The sequence below is a fragment of the Podarcis melisellensis genome, assembly GCF_964234715.1.
Source record: "Podarcis melisellensis genome assembly, chromosome: 2".
NCBI lineage: Eukaryota > Metazoa > Chordata > Lepidosauria > Squamata > Lacertidae > Podarcis > Podarcis melisellensis.
Window position 1 is genome coordinate 124,660,294 of NC_138529.1, and position 20,584 is coordinate 124,680,877.

Sequence of the window (20,584 nt, forward strand, 5' to 3'; positions counted from 1 at the left end):
CTCCTCCTCCTTTCTTGTCTGGTCTGTTTCTCTGAAATAGATTGTATCCCTCCATTATTACATTCCAATCGTGGGACTTATCCCACCAGGTTTCAGTGATGCCTATTATGTCATATTTAGTTTGCTGTACCAAGAGCTCAACCTCATCTTGTTTATTTCCCATGCTTTGCGCATTAGTGTACAGACATTGAAGTCCATTAATCATTCCCCCGTGTCTCTTATTTAAGGATTTTTTCCTCCCACCACTAGGTCTGCGTGCTGTTTGCTCCATTTGGTCTATGACATTTGGATGATCATCTTCATCAATTGATAGACCTTCAGGAGCACTGTCTCCCTCCCCCACATTAGTCAGTTTACTTTAAAAAAAAATATTTATTACTTTTAAAAGGAAAGAAGACAGAAGGAAAAAAGAAGAAAAAAAAGACAATACAATACAATACAATATATAGACAATACAAAACACAACCTAAACCCATTAAACTAAACACCTTAAACTAAACTAAACCAAACCCACTCCCTAACCCTAACCCTAAATAAAACAAAACAAAAACAATTAAAAAAATACACCCCCCCTTTTGATACTTTTTCTTTCATTCCCTTGTTTCATCGACCTCCTCTCACCTCCCTTTTTGTATACCACTTCTACTAGTTATTTCAGCAAATCCTTTCCATCTTTCTCTATTCTCTATCATATTATAAATAACATATTTTTTTAACCTTATTTTAACATTAAAACTAAAATACTTATGTATACTTAACTCCTTATAACATTTCTGCTAAATCCATAAAATGTCAATCCACCATTTTTCTATCCCTCATTAATTTTGTGATATTTCTATATATAAACTTTAAATTTTCCAATCTTCTTCCATCAACTCCTCTCCCTGGTTTCGGATTCTGCCAGTCCTTTCCGTCAATTCCATATAGTCCATCAACCTGGAGATCTTATGTCCGAGGCTCTTAACTCTTTTCCAGGTCCCTTCTGCAAATCTTCATATTCTTTAATGCTAGAGAGCAAATCTCGAGACAACTTGTTGCTATCAAAGGGTTAAAAAAGCAGCAGAAACGCTCTAATCACTGAGCAGCTGGAGGTCATTAGGCTTCCAGGCACATGAGTCTGTATAAATAGTCCCCCTGTTTGTTTGTTCTTCCCTTCTCCCCCTTCTTCTCTTTTGGGTGTGTGTTTTTTGCTGAGATGTGTGGTTCGTCGCCAGGATTGTTTTCTTGTGTTTTGTAAATAAACCTTATTTTTGGTTTACAACCGCATGCTCCAGGACTCTTTTTGGGAAGACGCTGCCTCTCCTGCCCTTCTTAGCTGCTGCGCGAAATACTCTGCCGTGGTGAGACTTTTAAAGAAGGAAGTGCACTGGGCATTTACATTAAACTAATTAAAGTTTAATGGGACAGGTTATGGTTGTTTGTACGTCAAGAAGGAGATAAGGAGAGCAGTTCAGAGTGATTTATGCAAGGACTGGAGTGAAGACAGAAGCGGTTGCCGACAACGGAAGCCTCCAAAGCAGCTTGAGTCCTGCAACGTGCCTAGAAAAGTTTTAAAGAGGCACTGCGCAGTTTGTACTCGCTGGAAGACGTCTGTTCCTCAAGGAGCCACCTCAGCAGCTGGGAGACGGTCTACAGGTGTGTGAGTATCGTTCCTAAGCCCCAGGGAGGATGGCAGAGTCCCAGGAAAGTTTTACTGTCCCGTTTACGCGACTCAATGGGAAAAATTGGCAAGATTGGAAGGCTAGAGTAAGGGTTTGGTTGCAAGCAAAAGAGTTGTGGAGTTGTACTGAAGCACCGCCTTTACAGGCAGCTGCAGACGCGTCTGCAGAAGACAAAGCAGCAGCAGCAGCTTCACAGAAACGCGACAGGAAAGCCCAAGGTCTACTAGTTTTGGCAGTGGGACCAGAGCAAATGCCTTATGTTTCTGAGTTAAAGAACACGCATGAGGTCTGGACGGTTCTGCAGCGGTTAAATTCCAGAAACACTGCGGGGGCCAAGATCCATGCTACAAGATGTTTGTTTGATTTACGTCTCCAACCGGGAGCGTGTGTGAAAGAACATATTGCCAAAATGGTGTCTGCCTTTAATCAACTAAGACAGCTGGGCATTCCTTTCTCAATGGAGCAGCAGTCATACATATTGTTGTCTTCTCTTGATAAAAGCTATGAGACTCTAGCTCTAACTTTGGAAGCTATGCCTTCAACTGAATTAACCCTTGAATATATTTCTTCTCGGCTAGCGGATGAACAGGATAAAAGGCAAAGAGAAAGAGGCTTGTCTTTAAAGGGGAGTTATGCTGTGCCTAAGAGTGTTGATGCTGAGTTTGAGCACACAGTAAATGCTTTTGCAGCTAGACACTGTTTTCGCTGTGGTTCCCCTTCCCATCTAATCAGGAATTGCACACGTGAACCTGGTCAAGACAGCAACAAGGCCGTAACCCCTAGTTACCAGACAAGGAGTTCCAGGGGACGTCGAAGAAGAGGAGGAGGTCGTGGCTACTCCCACAGCACACAGCACATGGCTTCAGCAATGGCGTTGATGCAAGGGCGTGGCCAAGGCAGCAATCTACGCTGGTTGATCGACAGTGGTGCATCTCACCACCTGGTGGCGCCATCTAGTGTCCGTTTGCGGAATTGCAGCCATTTGCAAACCCCTAAAGTTGTGACAATGGCAGATTCAACTAAACGTTCCTTAGAGACTGTAGGCACAGTGTTCTTGAATTGTTTGCAAACAGAAATTGATGCCTACGTGCTAAAGGGACTGAAGGGATGTATTTTGTCTGTGTCAGAACTTGATAGAAATGGGTTTAAAACTGTGTTTGAAAATGGGGTTTGCACTATTTCAAAGAATAACGTATCTCTTTTGCAGGTGGAATGCAGAAATGGGTTATATTATTTTGAGACAAGTCCAGATGAAGTTGAACAGGTTCATGCTGGTTGTGTGAACACGCCTACCCATAATTCTTGTGTCCATTTATGGCACCGCCGTTTGGGACATATTAATTTTCAGTATGTTGAAAGGCAACCTGAATTATCAGAAGGGTGCAAATTGAACAAATGTACTAAGTATTTGGATTGTACTGCATGTAAAAGTGCGAAGGTTCATAGATGCAGCTATCCCAGTTCAGATAGGAAATCTGACAAAGTATTCCAACTTGTGCATATGGACCTATGTGGCCCAATGCCTGTTGCTAGCATGGGAGGTTCGAAGTATGCACTGTGTCTCTCGGATGACAAAACAAAGGTTACATGGTTTTTTCCTCTCAAAACAAAAGCAGATACTGCAGAAACTGTTAAAAATTGGGTTCATGCAGTAGAACTTGAATTCGGTACTAGAGTACTTGCTTTTCAGACAGACAGAGGGTCAGAATTTACCGGGTCTGTGTTGCAGAATTTCTTTAAGAAAAAGGGAATTAAGCATCGTCTGTCTACACCTTATTCCCCCCAAGAAGGAGGCGTGGCCGAACGTAAAAACAGGGTTCTGCAAGAGTTGGCAAACTCTATGTTGTTTGATGCTAAACTTCCTCAAAGTTACTGGGCGGAAGCCTGGCAGGCGGCTACTCATATTCTGAACCGTGTATATAATTCAGTAATTGCTACGACGCCTTATTTTGCTTTATATGGGAAGAAGCCCAAAGTTAATTACTTTCGGGTGTTTGGATCTCAAGCCTATGTACTTATCCCAAAAGCGTTAAGGAAAAAGGGAAGTCCAAGGGCTAGGAAACTCATCTTTTGCGGGTACGAACCACATGCCAAATCTTGGAGGTTTGTGGACCCAGATGGGGATACTACAAGAGTGGTCCTCAGTAGGAGCGCTGAGTTCTGTGAGCAGTCCGGATGGACTCACTTACACGCTAACCCTGACATTTTGAGAGATGATTTAGGCATTCATGCTGAGAAAGAAAGTCCAGAGAGTGGTGAGCCAGAAGGGGATGGTGCACATGGTTCAGATGCAGATTCTGACCAGGCACAAGGTTCTTCTCCCAAGGTAGAAAAGCCAGAATCTAGGAGTGTTCCAACTTCGCCAGTCAATAGGCCTAGCAGACAGCAAAAGCAAAGCAGGTCACCTGCAACACCAAGCCCAAGGGAGGTATCTAGACCGAGGTCTTTATCCCTAGGGGCGCGTCCAGATATAAAGTCTGAGACAGATTCTGACAGCCAACGGTCAGAGGGGGCACAAGAGGAGCAATTGCGCAGGTCAAGTCGTGCAATGAAGGGCAAGCCGCCAGAGCGGTTTAAAGTGACAAGTGTATACGTAAATATGGCACAGTGTGAGCCAGAAAGCTATATGGAAGTACAACAGCTTCCAAGCTCAGAAGCCGTAAAGTGGCAGGAAGCAATGGAAAAAGAGATGGCTTCAATGAAGTCTCTCGGTGTGTTTACAAGTACAGAGCTTCCAAAAGGACAACAAGCTGTAGGTTGTCGATGGGTATATCGTTTAAAGCCCACAACTACTGAAGAGTTGCAATATAAAGCCCGACTTGTTGCAAAAGGGTTTTCGCAGCGCAAAGGTGTTCACTATTCTCAAATCTATGCCCCTACTTCAAGACCGGAGTCATTAAGAATGCTTTTAGCCTCTTCAGCTAAGAAGGGGAATAAGCTGTTTCATTTTGATGTCAATGTGGCTTATTTAAATGCAGACTTACAGGAGGTAGTCTATATGACACCACCACCAGGTTTTGAAGGAGACAAGCCAAACCAGGTCTGGCGCCTACACAAATCCATTTATGGGTTGAAACAGTCCGCCCGTAATTGGAATACCTGCTTAAACGATGCTCTAGAGAGCATGGGGTTCAGAAAGAGCGCAGCAGATGCGTGTCTTTACTTAAAAGGCTCGGGATGTGAACAAGAAGCCGTTTTGATTTTTGTTGACGATTTATTATACAGTGGAAAGGATGATAAACTTGCACAACAATTTGCCACAAAGCTTGGAGAAAGGTTTCAGGTAAAATCACTAGGCAATGTATCTGTTTATCTAGGAGTTAAAATTCAGCAAGATGAAAATGGTAACTATTGGCTTAGCCAAGAAGCTAAAATCCAGCAGTTGCTGGAAAGGTTTAAAATGGACAACTGTGCTGGTGTTAAAACCCCAATGGAGTTAAGTTACACAAAGGATGCTCAAGCCGAGCAACAGGCAGAGTTCTCTAATCCCGGGGTTTACCAGTCAGCGATAGGCAGTCTACTCCACATTGCACAGTGGACTCGGCCCGATATAACATATGCCGTCAACATGCTATGTAGACAAGCTGAAAAACCATCAATGCATGCTTGGCAAGGAGTAAAAAGAGTTTTAAGGTATCTCCAAACTACCAAAAGCTTTCGCTTAAAACTATCAGCAGAGGGCAGCACACAACTTGAGTGTTGGGCCGACAGCAGTTGGGCAGATGCTGGACCAGATAGAAAATCAGTGTCAGGAATAGCGATAAAATTTGGAAATGCACTAATTGGTTGGAGATCAAGAAAGCAATCACTAATAGCTTTAAGTTCAACTGAATCAGAGTTTAATGCATTATCAGATATATGTAGAGAACTGGAATTTTATAAGCAACTGGTACATGAATTGTTTGGAGAATGTTCCCTACCTATCAGAGTGTGGGAAGACAATCAACCTTGTATTAAACTAGCTAAATCAGGTCAATTCAAGGCACACACAAAACACTTGGATATCCGTTATCAAAATGTATGCCAAAGTGTAAAACAAGGTTTAATTGAACTAAAGTATTGTCCAAGCCAAGAAAATCTCGCAGACGGTTTTACAAAAGCTTTGAGTCCGCAATCTCATAAATGTTTCTGTTCAGGTTTAAATTTGTATTAAGGTTGGTGCAGCTCAGTGTTACGAGCGAGAGGGGGTGTTGCTATCAAAGGGTTAAAAAAGCAGCAGAAACGCTCTAATCACTGAGCAGCTGGAGGTCATTAGGCTTCCAGGCACATGAGTCTGTATAAATAGTCCCCCTGTTTGTTTGTTCTTCCCTTCTCCCCCTTCTTCTCTTTTGGGTGTGTGTTTTTTGCTGAGATGTGTGGTTCGTCGCCAGGATTGTTTTCTTGTGTTTTGTAAATAAACCTTATTTTTGGTTTACAACCGCATGCTCCAGGACTCTTTTTGGGAAGACGCTGCCTCTCCTGCCCTTCTTAGCTGCTGCGCGAAATACTCTGCCGTGGTGAGACTTTTAAAGAAGGAAGTGCACTGGGCATTTACATTAAACTAATTAAAGTTTAATGGGACACAACTCCATCCTAACAATACTTTTATTCCTTCTGGATAGTTCAGCCAAATTTCCATAGTTGAAGCTAGGGTCTGTAAAGTGTTTCAGGACATATTTCAGGATTCCTCCAAATCCAAAGGCCCCCAAAACTTCAATCTGCTCCAAATCCAAGTCCATGTCCCAAAAGTCAATTAATCCCTGAATAGAGGGATCTTTCCAACTTTCCTTCTGATACGGAAGGAGAGGGGGGTACCTCTTCTCACCCCTCTCCCGCCCACCAAAGGGTCCGTGGCGACGATCTCGACGGTACCCAGCTCTGCCCGGACCCCTCGAACCCCACACCGTTGCACAAGCACCACACTATACCCCTGGCCTTATTAATAAAAGGTTTTCCCTCCCTCCATACGAGTGAAATAAGCCCACCATCTTTTCCTTAAGTCTCCCTCCCGCTCTATTTCTAACGTGGGTAGACCGGGTCGAATTGTGTCCCCATTCACTAAAATGACCGCGCTCTATCCAATCAGAAGCATGCATTCTCCCTGCAGAGGCTAGCTCAGTGAGCTCCTGCACGCCTCATTTAACCTCTTGACAAGCTGCTGACGGCTCCCTGCTGCGAGAACAATGGAACTGAAACCAGTGACCTTGTAAAACTGTCAAACTCTTGCTACAATGTATCCATTTCGTTTCCTTTCTGGATCTTCAATACACACTTGACCGGCAAAGTACTGAAACTTTGGAAATTAATATAAAATAAACCATAACTCCGATCTCCATCTTGGCGTCATTCAACTCAGCTCCCCCTGGACTCCAGGATGCCACCCCACCTCCATAATCCCCGAAGCGGCAAGTCACGTACTCAGGAAGACCCTAATCCTGTCAGATCGTTCTGCCTAGCCCTTCCTCCGGGCAATGCCAGGTGTCAGTCGATGCATATCTGGACTATTGTTTTGCCATCACCGGTACTCGGGAAGTGCTTATCTATGCATATCTCTCCCTCTGCATATTTCCCCCTCCCTTCCTTAGAATGCTAATCCGCATAACCCCACCTTTCTGTAATATATTCGTGATGTCATCCGTGAAACCCAACCTTCCCATAATGTATTCATGACGTTTCTTGCATTGTATTCTGGGACTTGGAGGGAACTTTTAAAAGTTTATGTCGCCCCATTCTCAGGGTTCAATCTCGTGTTGAACCTGTTGCGCAATAAACCTTGGATCTCCGCATCTTGCTCCTGTCTCCGGCTGAGCTCATTTTCTCCCGCTAGGACCCGCGGACTTAGTCCGACGAGCTGGGTGGCTGAGCAGTCTCGCACCCAGATTTTTCCGTAACACTTCTTCAGCCCAAACCGGGATCCAATCCTCAAAATCTGGCTTTTTCTAGATTCAGTCATAAAAGGCCTCAATTTATAGTCCTCAATTTGCTTCTGTAAAATTAAGGACCCCACTTGTGTTATTTTAGGTTCAAAAACAACAACTTTCTCCTTTTCCTCCACCATTTGTTCTGCCAAAGCAGGTTCCTGTGCCAGGTCCTGAATTATTTCTGTGTTGGTGTTCGCTTTTTGTCTCAAATTAGTCACTTTCTGTTTCAAATTATCAATTTTAAAAGTCATGTCATCCGTCTTTTTATGAAGCTCTTCCAGCAAATAGTTTATCTTACATAATGCAGTCACAATAACTTCTCCTATCAACATTTTGAATGGTCCAAGGTCAATCTCTGGTTCTCAGAATCCTTATCTTGCAGCTGGAGACCTCCCAGTTACACTCCTATAACAGTTTCACAAGTTCCCTCTAGAGGGAAACAGTCTCCACCTGTATCAGTTCTTTCAAGCACAACTCAAGCAATAAACATAGTTTCGATTTTCAGTTACTTTTTCCTCCGTTTAAATGCAGAAGAGGACAATGGAAACAGTATCTTACTCTTATTTTAGCTAGCTGTCAAATCCGTTCTGTCAATGAACTTTCCCCAAACGTCATCTGGCAGCCGTTCCCAGGTTCAGAGCTGTGGTGATTTGATTTTCCCCTCACTCCTGCAGGCTTACTAAGTTCAAAATTTCCCCCCCTCTTCACCTGCTTCCAAGGGGTTTTTTGTATTTTTAACCGATGGGGATTTAATCCTTTGTCAAAAGCTTTCAAAGACTTTAGCTTGTAACGTCTTTGCTTCAGTCTATTTACAAAAGCGGAAGGCAGACTTCCTGTTTATGCCTTCCCGCTTCGGTGCCAAATTAAGGTATTTAAAGATCCAATTTTCCGTTCTACTCACGGGTAGTTGTTTAAAATCCAATTGTCCACAGGAAAAAGTCAGCGCTCTCCAGCAACAGCAATGCGGCTTCACTCCGTGAAAGAAGCAGTCGATTCAAAGCACCGCGCCACTCATCCCACGTTGCTCCGGAACCCCAAAACAGGGTTTCCCCACGAGTAGGGGAAGCGCAAAAGGTGCCAGCCGAATCCCAGGTTCACAAGCTTCTCCCGCTTGTGATTTCAATGGGTCTCCGCCTTGCCATGGCGGTCAGACCCTGTTTTTCACGGAGTAAGTTCCTCCCGATCGGAGGAGCTCCGCCATTGCGGAGGACAGATGAGATGACAATTTGTGCATTTAATTGCTTCAATTTCCTGCCCAGAGCCTCGGAGTCTCTTTTGATCTTCTGGAGGCTATTGCTTGCAGTGTCATTGGTTCCCACATGAAGCAAGAGGAAGGGGTATTTGTCAGTGGGTTTTATGATTCCTTGCAGTCGTTCAGTTACATCTTGGATCTTAGCCCCAGGGAGACAGCACACTTCCCGAGACATCTTGTCAGGCCCACAGATCACTGCTTCTGTTCCCCTCAGTAGGGAATCCCCTATCACCACTACACGCCTCCTCTTAGATCTGGTCGGGGTTCTTCCGTGAGCTGTCCGTTCCAAGGTCGCCTGCACATTCCCTGAGGACTGACTTTGCTGCTCGTCTTCATATACCTGATCGACTGTAATGAGGGAGAGATCCTCAAATGGAGTCTGCTCTTCGGCTTCCATGCGAGGGGAGAGGACCTCAACACGATTGTGTAATTCTAAACAATCAGAGCGAACCCTGGGCCTCCTACTTCTTTGAGTCACGTTTCTCCATATATCTGGCTCCTGTGTTGGTGAACTAGCCTCCTTCTCAGGGGAGTCCCCTGTCTCCTCCTTGGTGGAGACGGTGTTCTCTGTTGCTTCCAAGAAGAGCTTCAGCTCTCTAATTCTTTGGAGCGTAGCCACACGTTCCTCCAGTTGCTGGACTTTGTCTTCTAAGAGGGCAATCAACATACAATTGCTGCAGGTAAAGCTGCCTGCAACCTTTGGCAAGATGGCAAACATTGCGCAGGAACCTCAGGCGATTGCAGCTGTTCCCGCACTCTCCATCTTGAGAATGTGTCATTGGGGGTGGCTACAGCGGTCCTCCATCATAAGAAGCGTGAAGACAGGACAAATAACTTTTTTATTTTTAATATAATTTTTATTAATTTTCCAACACATAACAAAAAAACAACAACAACATACAAAACATTTAAACATATATCTTATTTTCTTACACCTTCTTTCCTCCGACTTCCCCATACCTCCCATTCGCTGCATCCTTATTTTACAATTTTTTAGCAACCCTTTAATCTGATTATCTAATAGTTCTCATTCATTAAATTTCCTTAAAGTTATTATTTACTGCTGTAATTCTTTACTTCTTACCCCTTGACATCTTAACACTCCTCAATTTTACAACAATTTTTAAGATATATTTTAAATTTCTTCCAATCTTCTTCCACTGACTCTTTCCCCTGGTCGCGAATTCTGCCGGTCATCTCTGCCAGTCCCATAAAGTCCGTCACCTTTGTCTGCCATTCTTCCAGAGTCGGTAGTTCTTGCGTCTTCCAATACTTTGCCAACAAAATTCTTGCCGCTGTCGTAGCATACATAAAAAAGGTCCTGTCCTTCTTTGGCACCAATTGGCCGACCATGCCCAAGAGAAAAGCCTCAGGTTCCTTATGAAAAGTCCACTTAAGGACTTTCTTAATTTCATTATAGATCATTTCCCAGTAGGCTTTAATCTTCGAAGACAGGACAAATAACTCACCCCCCAAAAAAAACTAGGTCTCCCCCAACAAACGTTTGAGACTAGCTCCCCTAAATCTAAAAGATGGATCAAACTGCTCTGCAAGCTCTGATAAGCTCCTCCCACAGCTAATCACCCACCTCAACAGAAACCCTGCCCCCTCTGACCTTTGCACAGGGAGAGCAGCTAATCAGCCACAAGAAACACACAGAGGAGAAAACCCTTTTTGCTCCTTCAGCTGCTGCCCTGCAACCGGTCCTTCTATGTTTGGAGCGGGAGGAAGGGCCGGCGGCCATCTTGAATGAGGGCAATTTTGTGCCTGTCTGTTATACACACATACATACCTATCTATCACCTACCTACCTACCTACATATATATATATACACACACACACCCCTGGCTCTCGTTTGGAGGAGGAGTGAGAGAGGGAGGCACTTTACTGACAGAATGGCATTTCCCTGGCACCTCCTTTCCTCCCAGGAGCTCCTCCTTCCACAACAACCCTGCCAGGCTGGCCTCTTGCATGTCGCCCCCTTTCCAGCAGGCGAAGCTGCAGGGACCACTCCCTTCCTGGCCCCCCCAAAATGGAGGAGGCCTTTGACCCTGGATGAACCTGAGAGGAGCCTTGAGGGGGGCAGGGAGGGGCCTCTCGCCCCTTCCCAGACTTTTCCTCCACCCATTTATTAGATATATCTAATAAATTGTTTTGTAATGATTTGTTGGGTCTCTGGACCGTAATAAAGATTGATTGATTGATTGATTATTAGATATATGGCAGCTGCCGGGTGCCCCCCTTGGTTGGGCCTGTGCTGGACAGCAGAGACAGGCCAGACAGCGGACTTAGTCCCTCAGAAATTCCCCCCTGGGGGGGCTGGAGCATCGCTCTGATTGGCTCCTAAGCCAGCTGGGGGCGGAGCCAGCCCTTTTGGCGGGAAAATGCAAGGCGGCTTTTCTGAGGGATGGTCTGAGGGGGGAGCTTGGAGGGGAAGGTGGGGAGGAGAGGAAGAGGAGTCAGGCGGGAGTTCAAGGGGAGAAGCTGTGGGGAGGCGGGCGGAAGCGGGGTCTCCTTTCATGGGGGGGAGAGGGAAGGGAGTCCCGCAAGAACAAGGGCTGAGGGGACCCCCTGGGTGTGGGGGGCGGACTGAGAGGGGGGAGGGAAAGGGCCCCTCACTCAGGAACCGCCCCAAGTCTGACTCCACCAGGGACACAACTCACTCCAGGAAGGAGAGGGAAGAAGGGGCAGAAATGGAGTCCAGCATCTGACCACCATGTCTAGAAAGCGGAACATCGGCCTGAGAAGAGAAGCTGCGCCTGGACTTCTGCGTTTCATGCCCTGACAGCCTCCAAGTTGAGGCAAGAAGTTGACTTCTGCCTGAAAGTACCTGAAACTGTTCTAAAGCTGAGGTACCACTTGAGCTAATGGGGCCTCCTGCTGCTGCCGCCACCACACAATTTCTGTTCTCATCCTGAAACAAAGTTCTTAACCTGAGGTAATATTTCTGGGTTAGCGGAGTCGGTAACCTGAAGCGTCTGTAACACGATTTACCACTGTATTACTATTCTCCTCCTTGGGCCTCTGAGACAGAGAGGGGCTTTCCCTCCTCGTCTCCCAATGGCGAGGCCTCCTCCGTGGGGCCAACATGGCGGGGAGAGAGGCTGCCCTGCGGAGGCCAAGCCATCATGGCAGGGAGGCGGCTGAGGACCAAAGGTGCCGCCCTCCTTCATCTGGGAGGAGAGACCCCGAGAGCGTGGGACCCCCGAGGCCCACAGGGGAGCCATGGCGTCTCTGGGAAAAACAAAATGGCGTTCCCGCCTTTTTCAGAAAAACACCATCTGTCCCTGCCGCTTCCATGGGCTCCTCCTGGGCCTGCCTGGCCATGGGGGGGGGGGAATACAGCTGCCCCAAAATACTGGGGGGGGGGGAGAGAAACAGGAAGAGAAGGAAGGAGAAATGAAGGAGGACCTGGGAGGGGGAGCAGCCATGAGGGAAACTCAGGGGGAAAACTCCCTCAGGAAACTGGGCGAAGGAGAGGACGAGACCCAGGGGAATCTGAAAGGGGATTGGCCAGCTGCCCAATGCAGAGGCTTCTGATTGGTCCAGCCCGGCTCTGGGGTGGGAAATGGGGTCAGATGGTTCTGGGAACCCAGTAGAAACTGGTTTTCTGGCAGGAAACACGGAAAGGATGGCAGGTGTCCCTCTTCCTTTGAACTGGAATCCAGAGTCAGCTCTGCCAGACTTCTTTCTGGAATAAGAAACGCCCTCCTTTCCTGCTGGGTCCCAAACAGGGGCAAGTCAAGCTCAGCGCCACCTCCAACCCCCTCCCCACTTTAAAAGCACCACTTTGAGAAGCAGCAACTCTCAAATACGAAGAAATCAGCACCTCCACCTGCTAACATTCCCCCCCCCCCCGCTTGGTATTCAGGGAGGCCTTTTCCTAGCCCCTCATCCCCCCCAATTCAAAATAAGGGGCAGGCTGGCTGGAGACCCTTCCCTCCAACCCCCTCCCCACTTTAAAAGCACCATTTTGAGAAGCAGCAACTCTCAAATACGAAGAAATCAGCACCTCCACCTGCTAACATTCCCCCCCCCCGCTTGGTATTCAGGGAGGCCTTTTCCTAGCCCCTCATCCCCCCCAATTCAAAATAAGGGGCAGGCTGGCTGGAGACCCTTCCCTCCAACCCCCTTACCATTATTTAATGGCATCCCAGTTATATGTATTCCCCTTGTCCCAAAAGAGCCTCAGCTTCAGGGGTGTCTTCTGAATGAGCTGCCAGGAGAAGGCGCCTGAGCCTGACTCTCCAGTGGCAGAAGGTTCCCTAGGACACTCCAGGCTCAACGTGGGTCAAACGCTGAGGAAAACTTCTTGGAGCAACTTTTGGGAAAAGGGGAATACATGTAACCAGGATGCCATTATATAACGGTAAGGGGGTTGGGAAATGGGAGTGCCTGATCACCTCTTCTGTCTCCTGAGAAATCTCTATGTGGGACAAGAAGCTAAACTTAGAACTGGATATGGAACAACTGATTGGTTCAAAATTGGGAAAGGAGTACAGCAAGGCTGTATTTTGTCTCCCTGCTTATTTAACTTACTGTATATGCAGAATTCATCATGCGAAAGGCTGGGCTGGATGAATCTCAAGCCGGAATTAGGATTGTGGGAAGAAATATCAACAACCTCAGATATGCAGATGACACAACCTTGATGGCAGAAAGTGAGGAGGAATTAAAGAACCTTTTAATGAGGGTGACAGAGGAGAGCGCAAAATGTGGTCTGAAGCTCAGCATCCAAAAAACGAAGATCCTGGCCACTGGTCCCATCACCTCCTGGCAACTAGAAGGGGAAGAAATGGAGGCAGTGAGAGATTTTGCTTTCTTGGGCTCCAGGATTGCTGCAGATGGTGACAGCAAAATAGAGCCCATCATCCCAGGATCTCTGAAATGAACAAATAAATGCCCAGGGTGGTCCAGATTGAACTCTTCCCCGGATAAACGTTTGCCACGTCCCAAATGGAAAGCAAGAGCAGAGCAGGGTCCTCCAGGGTTTGGGATCTAGGCATTCAGCTGGCCAAGGCACTTGCTCAGACCTAGATCTGGGCTCCTTGGGGCCAATGGGGGCGGGGAGGGCAGGCTCTAAGCGCAGCAGGAGATCTGCCGGCAGGCAAAGGGAAGGGCAGGCTCGGTGCGCTCGGTTTTGCAAGCGTTAAAAGGAGCAGAGCTGGATTCCTAGAGAGGATGGGAAGTGAAGGGGGGGAAGGTCCTCCATCGCTCACTTCCCTCCCTGCCCCATCCCTTCCTGCTTTCTTCTTTCTCCTTTCCCCTTCTGGAATCCGGTGAGTCCCCTCTTTCCTCCCTCGGAGGGTCCCAGGGGGGCAGGGAGGGGGCATGGGGGTCCCTTCTCAGATCATGGGCGGGGGGGGGAGAGACCCCCAAGTCAGGGAGCAGAGGGTCCTCCCTTGTCCCCTCTGCCAAGCCAGGGGGGGGGAGATCGCAGGAGGACTGCAGCTCTGTTCTTCCTTGGGATCCAGATGCTGCCTTCCATTTTGGGGAGGGGGCTTGGGGTCAAGGAAAACTGGGCAGGTAAAGAAACCCCCTTCAGGTTTAGGGATTATTATGGTGTGGAATGGGACGCGGGTGGCGCTGTGGGTTAAACCACAGAGCCTCTTGGGCTTGCCGATCAGAAAGTCGGTGGTTCGAATCCCCGCAATGACAGGGTGAGCTCCCGTTGTTTGTTCCCAGCTCCTGCCCACCTATCAGTTCAAAAGCGCGTCAAAGTGCAAGTAGATAAATTGGTACCACTCAGGTGGGAAGGGAAATGGTGTTTCCATGCGCTGCTCTGGTTGGCCAGAAGTGCCTTAGTCATGGTGGCCACATTTATACAAGGATTAAGACCCATCATTAAAATACACAACAAAATTGTTCTATTAAGATACTGAAATAAGCATGCAAGAAAAGAATAGTATTAAAACAATGCAGCTATTAAGAGGCAGAAAACAACAGAGCAATGTGTAGAAAAATATCATCTTTCTTCTCCCTTTTTCTCTTAGGGTCGTGTGCTTTGAAGACGTAGCTGTTCCTTTCACAGACGAGGACTGGGCTTTGCTGGATCCTGACCAGAGAGCTCTGCAGAAGGAAGTCAAGGAGGAGAATCCTGGGATAGTGGCCTCTCTGGTAAGGCTCCCTGCTGGATCATAAGATCAGTTTTGAAATTCCATACAGATCTCTGAAGGACAAACCTCCTCTATTTTGAGGGAGCCCAATAGCGCCACCTGCAGCATCTGAGATGTTAACACACTCACAACTCTCCTGGAATGGAAAACTCTCCATAGGAGATGTATCTCCTGTTTTGTCTGGGAATATTCTTCCACCAGTCCTGCCTTTTCCAACCAGGATGAGGCTGCTCTCAGCTGCCCAGGCCTTCTTCCATGTAGGCTTCAGAGATCTCAGGGGCGTGGAGGTACATCCTGTCAAATTCTCTTTTTCTCAATTTTTTTCCTCAAAAAAGGCAGTAACTCCCTTCCCTTCTTCCTCTTTCACAAGCAGTCATTTGCATTGTTCAATCATTTCAGGCTCAATTTCTTCCTCAGCCTAAACATAATAATACTAATACTGCCATATAACAGCAGATTGTAGGTGGTGAATTGGAGAGGAAGAAGAAGGGAGACAACCAAGAGAATCCACACAATGGAGAAACCATATAAATATTCAGAGTGTGGAGAGAACTTTAGTCAGAGCTCCCAGTCCACTTCCCATCAAGGAAAGCTCTTCGTTCAGAAGGAGAGACTCACTTCACATGAAAGAACTAACGGGGGAAGAAATTAGTGCTTGAAATGAGGGAAAAGCTTCCTTCGCAGCTCCACCCACAATTCCCATGAGATACTTCATACAGGGGAGTGTTTGGAGAAAAACCAGTTTCCCTTAAATAAATCACAGCAAGGATAATCACAGAATTTCAGAAAATGTTTATAAGGCATATGGTATAAGGAAACTTGATGAGGAATTAAGGGGAAAGACAGTGTTGACCCAGAGTAGTTACAAAATTAATGTTCTCTCCCCAAGTGCCACAGACCCTCCTCCAAAGAGAGCTTCTCTGAAGAAAGCCCAAGCAAAAATTACTCATTTTAACATGAATAAGGAAACAGAGGAGGTGGCTAAGAAACAGCGGGAGCCAGATCCTATTACTGACCTTATAGGATCTCTCAGCAGCTCTAAGGATGAGCAGAAATAGGTTTTGGGTCCAGGCAGCTCAACTGCTAAGTCATCTCTGGCACTGAGACCAGGAGCTCAAGCGACTCAAGGCCAAATTCAGGCTAAACAGGTAGAGGAATGAAAGAAATATTCAGAACTATCCTCAGGAAATGCTAATACAAGGCTAAAAGACTCCTCCCAAGCCTCTGGTGCAAATGAGGAATTATCCGTCATTGGGTGACTTGTACTGCTAACGAGGGACATAGAAAAATACCTTTTAACTTACTTAAGAGTAGCTCATGCTCTGGGTCCAGACAGAACACTTAAGAAGCTTGTACTGTACAGTGGTACCTTGGGTTAAGTACTTAATTCGTCCCAGATGTCCGTTCTTAACCTGACACTGTTCTTAACCTAAAGCACCACTTTAGCTAATGGGGCCTCCTGCTGCTGCCGTGCCGCCGGAGCATGATTTCTGTTCTCATCCTGAAGCAAAGTTCTTAACCCGAGGTACTATTTCTAGGTTAGCAGAGTCTGTAAACTGAAACGTATATAACCTGAAGCATATGTAACCCGAGGTACCACTGTACTGGAATCTGCACACCAGATCCTTATATCAATATGAAACAATATGCAAGGTTATCAAATGCTCTGCTCTCCTGTCAGAAGCCAAAACCAAACCAAGAATTGGAAATGGGTTCTGTCTCAAAATAAGCTACTTCTCTCAAGCTACCCTAAGCCTTTAGGTATCTTCTCACAAGAGGAGCGTAAGGTTTGTGAATATAGTGTATAAGCGCAGAGAATATCTAAGGAAGAGTGGTGTATTAGTCTCAAGATTATTCCAAAATGTGGTATCACCAGCTCCTCTGCTTCCACATTCAGCAACACTCCAAAAAGTCCTCAATTCAAGGCAGACTATTATCCTTTGGTTGACATATACTCCGCAGGTGACAATCCTGACTAGCCAGCTGACCTGGACCCCAAGGAACCCCCTAACTCAGACAGCCGTGGGAAGGACCTACTTGACAGAACTGAAAAGAATTGATTGCATGTCTTCTGTGCTCTGCCATAAGAAGCCCAGAATGAAATACTCTCAGATTGGACCTCTGACATTCCTGCCTAATAAGTTTGAAGAAGGAACACAAGGGCTGATGCAAGCAAAACTTGACCCTTTGTGCTCCAGATCCAGCCCACCAGAACGAACCCTCTTTCCCCGAAGATTTGGTCCCCATGTAAGAGGCAAATATGGCCAAAACATCTGCCTGGCTTGCAATGAGAGAGCTCAAAGAGTGTCAACAGGACTCTCCATCGAAAGCACCAAGCATGGGGCCACTTACATGTATTAGCTACTCGTCTGTTTTCTGCCCATGCTCTGGGCTTGCAGTTTTCAGGCTTAGGGACAGGATGGTAACTCGTTTTGGCACCAAGTTCTGTCCATAAGCCCAATGAGTTCAATGGGATCTACTCTCAGGTCACTACTGGACAGACCATGCCAGCCTTACAAAGGGGGGTGAGGAGCAAAGAGCTGAAATTGGAATCACTGAAATTGTTTAGAAATGGGGCTTTTGAGGCCTCTGGTTCCGGTCTGCCTTAATGGATGCCGCTCCCACGATAGCAGAGATCGTTAGCAAAGAATAAACAGATGATTTGAGGGTCATTGTCCTCAATTAAAGCTGCGTGCTGGAACAGATGGAACAAGATAATAAACCGCTAAATTTAGACAGATACAAAGCCGAAACAATTTCAACTGGAAAGAAGACTTCCGTTGATGAAAAATGTATGTTGTTGGGGAGGGGGGAGCCTTTACTCTTTCTTTATATATATATCATGCTTGTAACATAAATGAATCGGCAACACACACACCTCGAATGCTAACAAACTGATAAAAAGCAAGAGGAGATAAAAGAGAATGGGATTATATTTATGGATTTCAAGAGAAAAGCGAACTATGTAATAAAATTGAAATGGATTAAGCCTCAAACTTTCACTGTATTGCTATGGAAGGAAATGGAGTTTAGTTTTGATGGTCGGCCAAGGCTTGGGGACAGGATGGTGACTGGTTTTGGCACCAAGTTCTGTCCATAAGAACCATTGAATTCAGTGGGATCTACTCTCAGGTCACTACTGTGCAGAACATGTCAGCCTTACGAAGTGGGGTGTGGAGCAAACAAGGGAAACTGCAAGCACTGGAGATGTTTAGAAATGGGGCTTCTGTTGGGAAGGGGCTGCCCCATTTGGGCTTCTCCAGGGGCAGGAGAATATCTAGGGCAGGAGAATCCCTGCAGGGCCTCTGAGGCTCCCTTTGCTTCTTCCTCTCTCCCAGGACCCTCCAGCTTGTTTTGGCTCCTTGACTCCTCAGGAAGGATGAGTGAGACGGATCCTGCAAAGCTAGAGGAGATGGAAGGGGGAAGATGGACGGTTGACCTGGTCAGGTTGTCTCCTGCATCCCTCCCCACAACCTCTGAGCATTCCCTCCCAGGGACCTCCGAGAGATCTGGTGAGTCCCAGGGGAGGGGAGATGGGGACCTGGATGGATGGAGCCAGAGAGGAATTGGGGCTTCCTCAGCTAGGGGGTGGGGGGAGGCAGGCAGGCGGATGGAGATGGAGAAGGGGGGCACCTTTTCGGGCTCCCCCACCTGCCTGCCTGCCTGCCTGCTCCTTTGTCATCTGCAGGCAATCTGAGCTAGGAGTAGATCACAGCTCCCCAGTCACCGTGATGTATTGGCAGCTCAAAAGGTCTAAAATCAGTTCTGTGATCTGAATGCCTTACCAATGTCCAACACTGATCCGTCGCGCAGCACTAGAACCCACGACTCTTTTTTTAAAAAAATAGTTTTCACATACAGTGGTGCCTCGCAAGATGAAATTAATTCGTTCCGCGAGTTTTTTCGTCTAGCGAATTTTTCGTCTTGCGAAGCACGAAATCCCATAGGAATGCATTGAAAATCAATTAACGCGTTCCTATGGTCAAAAAAAGTCCAAACAAAGCCAAATTTGGTACAACAAGAGTTTATTAACTGCTCTTTAAAGTCACACATACTGTAAAGATCAGTTCAAAAATTGAAGGAAAAATAAGTTTCTAAACATGACAGAAAAACATTTAAAAATCAACCAAGTGTACAGTACTCTTCCACTCTTTGCTTCTTGCTGAAGAACCTGTCCATGGTCTGCTGCTTCATCCGCCTTTTCAGCACCTCCCTGAAAGGCGACATGACCCTCGTATCAAAAGTGTTTGCAAGGTCATGGCCCAATGGTCACAAAAAATCAAAGAAATTCAAAAAAAATCCCCCACAAGCTCCCAGATTCCTGCAGAAACCTCCCCAACTGTTCCCCCAGCCAACCAGCACACAGAAATTCAAACACAGAAAATTATTCAAAAAACAACATGGCCCAATGGTCACAAAAATAAAAAATAAAATAAAAAACCCCCACAAGCTCCCAGATTCCTGCAGAAACCCCACCAACTATTCTCCCAGCCACCCAGCACACAGAAATTCAAACTCAGAAATTCTTTTTTAAAAAAACAAAATGGCCCAATGGTCACAGAAAATAAAAAAAAAATCAAAAAAATTCCCCACAAGCTCCCAGATTGCTGCAGAAACCCCACCAACTGTTCCCCCAGCCACCCAGCACATAGAAATTCAAACTCATAAAATTTAAAAAAACAACCACATGGCCCAATGGTCACAAAAAAATAAAAAAAATAAAAAAACCCCACAAGTTCCCAGATTCTCTTAAACCCCCCCCCCAACACCAAGTCCTTGAATCCCAAACACCCCAACCCAAAATCCAACCCCCCCAAAAAAAAGTTTTAAAAGTTTAACTTACCAAATGGATGCAAAAGAAGTTCTGGGAAAGTTTTGGAAAAGCTTCAAAAATGAGCAAAGTCTGAGAAAAGGCTACCAAACCGCGTGCTAACAGTTGCTCCTCGAAGTCAAGTCGCAACTGCAGCTGTTCAAGCAAAGCACCCTTGGTTTTAACGGTTTTAAGTCAAAGGAAACAAAGTCGCAAGACGTTTTCGTCTTGCGAGGCACGCCCATAGGGAAATTCGTCTTGCGAAGCGACGCAAAAACCGAAAAACCCTTTTGTCTAGCGAGTTTTTCGTCTTGCGAGGCATTCGTCTTGCGGGGCACCACTGTATTGTATTACAATACAGATGTACCAAAGCCAACACCATTTCCTCCCCATCCCCCCCATACATTTACATTTCTATTTCCTCGATCCATCATATTATTCTTTTCTCCATCCTCAAACTTCCCTCCGCCCCATCGCGCAGCACTAGAAGCCACGAGTCTTGAAAGGAACCTGATCCTGCTTTGCAGATTGAACGCAGATGAGGCCTCCATGTATTATTCTTTTCTTTTCTTTTTGGAATAACTTTTTATTTGCTTTTAAAAACAAGGAACATAGGAATATTAACATGTAGACCAAGTCTTCTCATGTCATTTCTATGTAAAATAGCAGAAGAAATTTGCCGGAATATCTATAACATATAGTTCATCATTAGTGGTCAGTGTATGAGTTCTGGGTACATGAATTGCTTTCAACTGGAAAAAAGGGGGGAAACAGGAGAGAACAGAGAACATTCAACATCACAGAGCCAAATGCCTAGACTGACGCTATTGTGGCCGTTGTGCTT

The 20,584-nt window shown here is 46.2% G+C and overlaps 1 protein-coding gene across 9 annotated transcripts in view; it reads left to right on the plus strand.

The window, feature by feature from the left end:
* The window catches only part of LOC309364444 (uncharacterized protein), a 104,200-nt gene that overhangs the window by 76,585 nt on the left and 7,031 nt on the right, over positions 1–20,584 (plus strand). For 5 of the 9 annotated variants that reach the window (XR_014165838.1, XM_081901747.1, XM_081901746.1 and 2 more), the window contains one exon: positions 18,269–18,442. Coding sequence is in view for 8 of the 9 variants with exons in the window: in XM_081901747.1 (XP_081757873.1) it covers positions 18,269–18,442 (174 nt within the window). In the remaining variant the exon portion in view is untranslated. The other 4 variants (XM_081901751.1, XM_081901749.1, XM_081901753.1 and 1 more) reach the window with 4 other exon arrangements.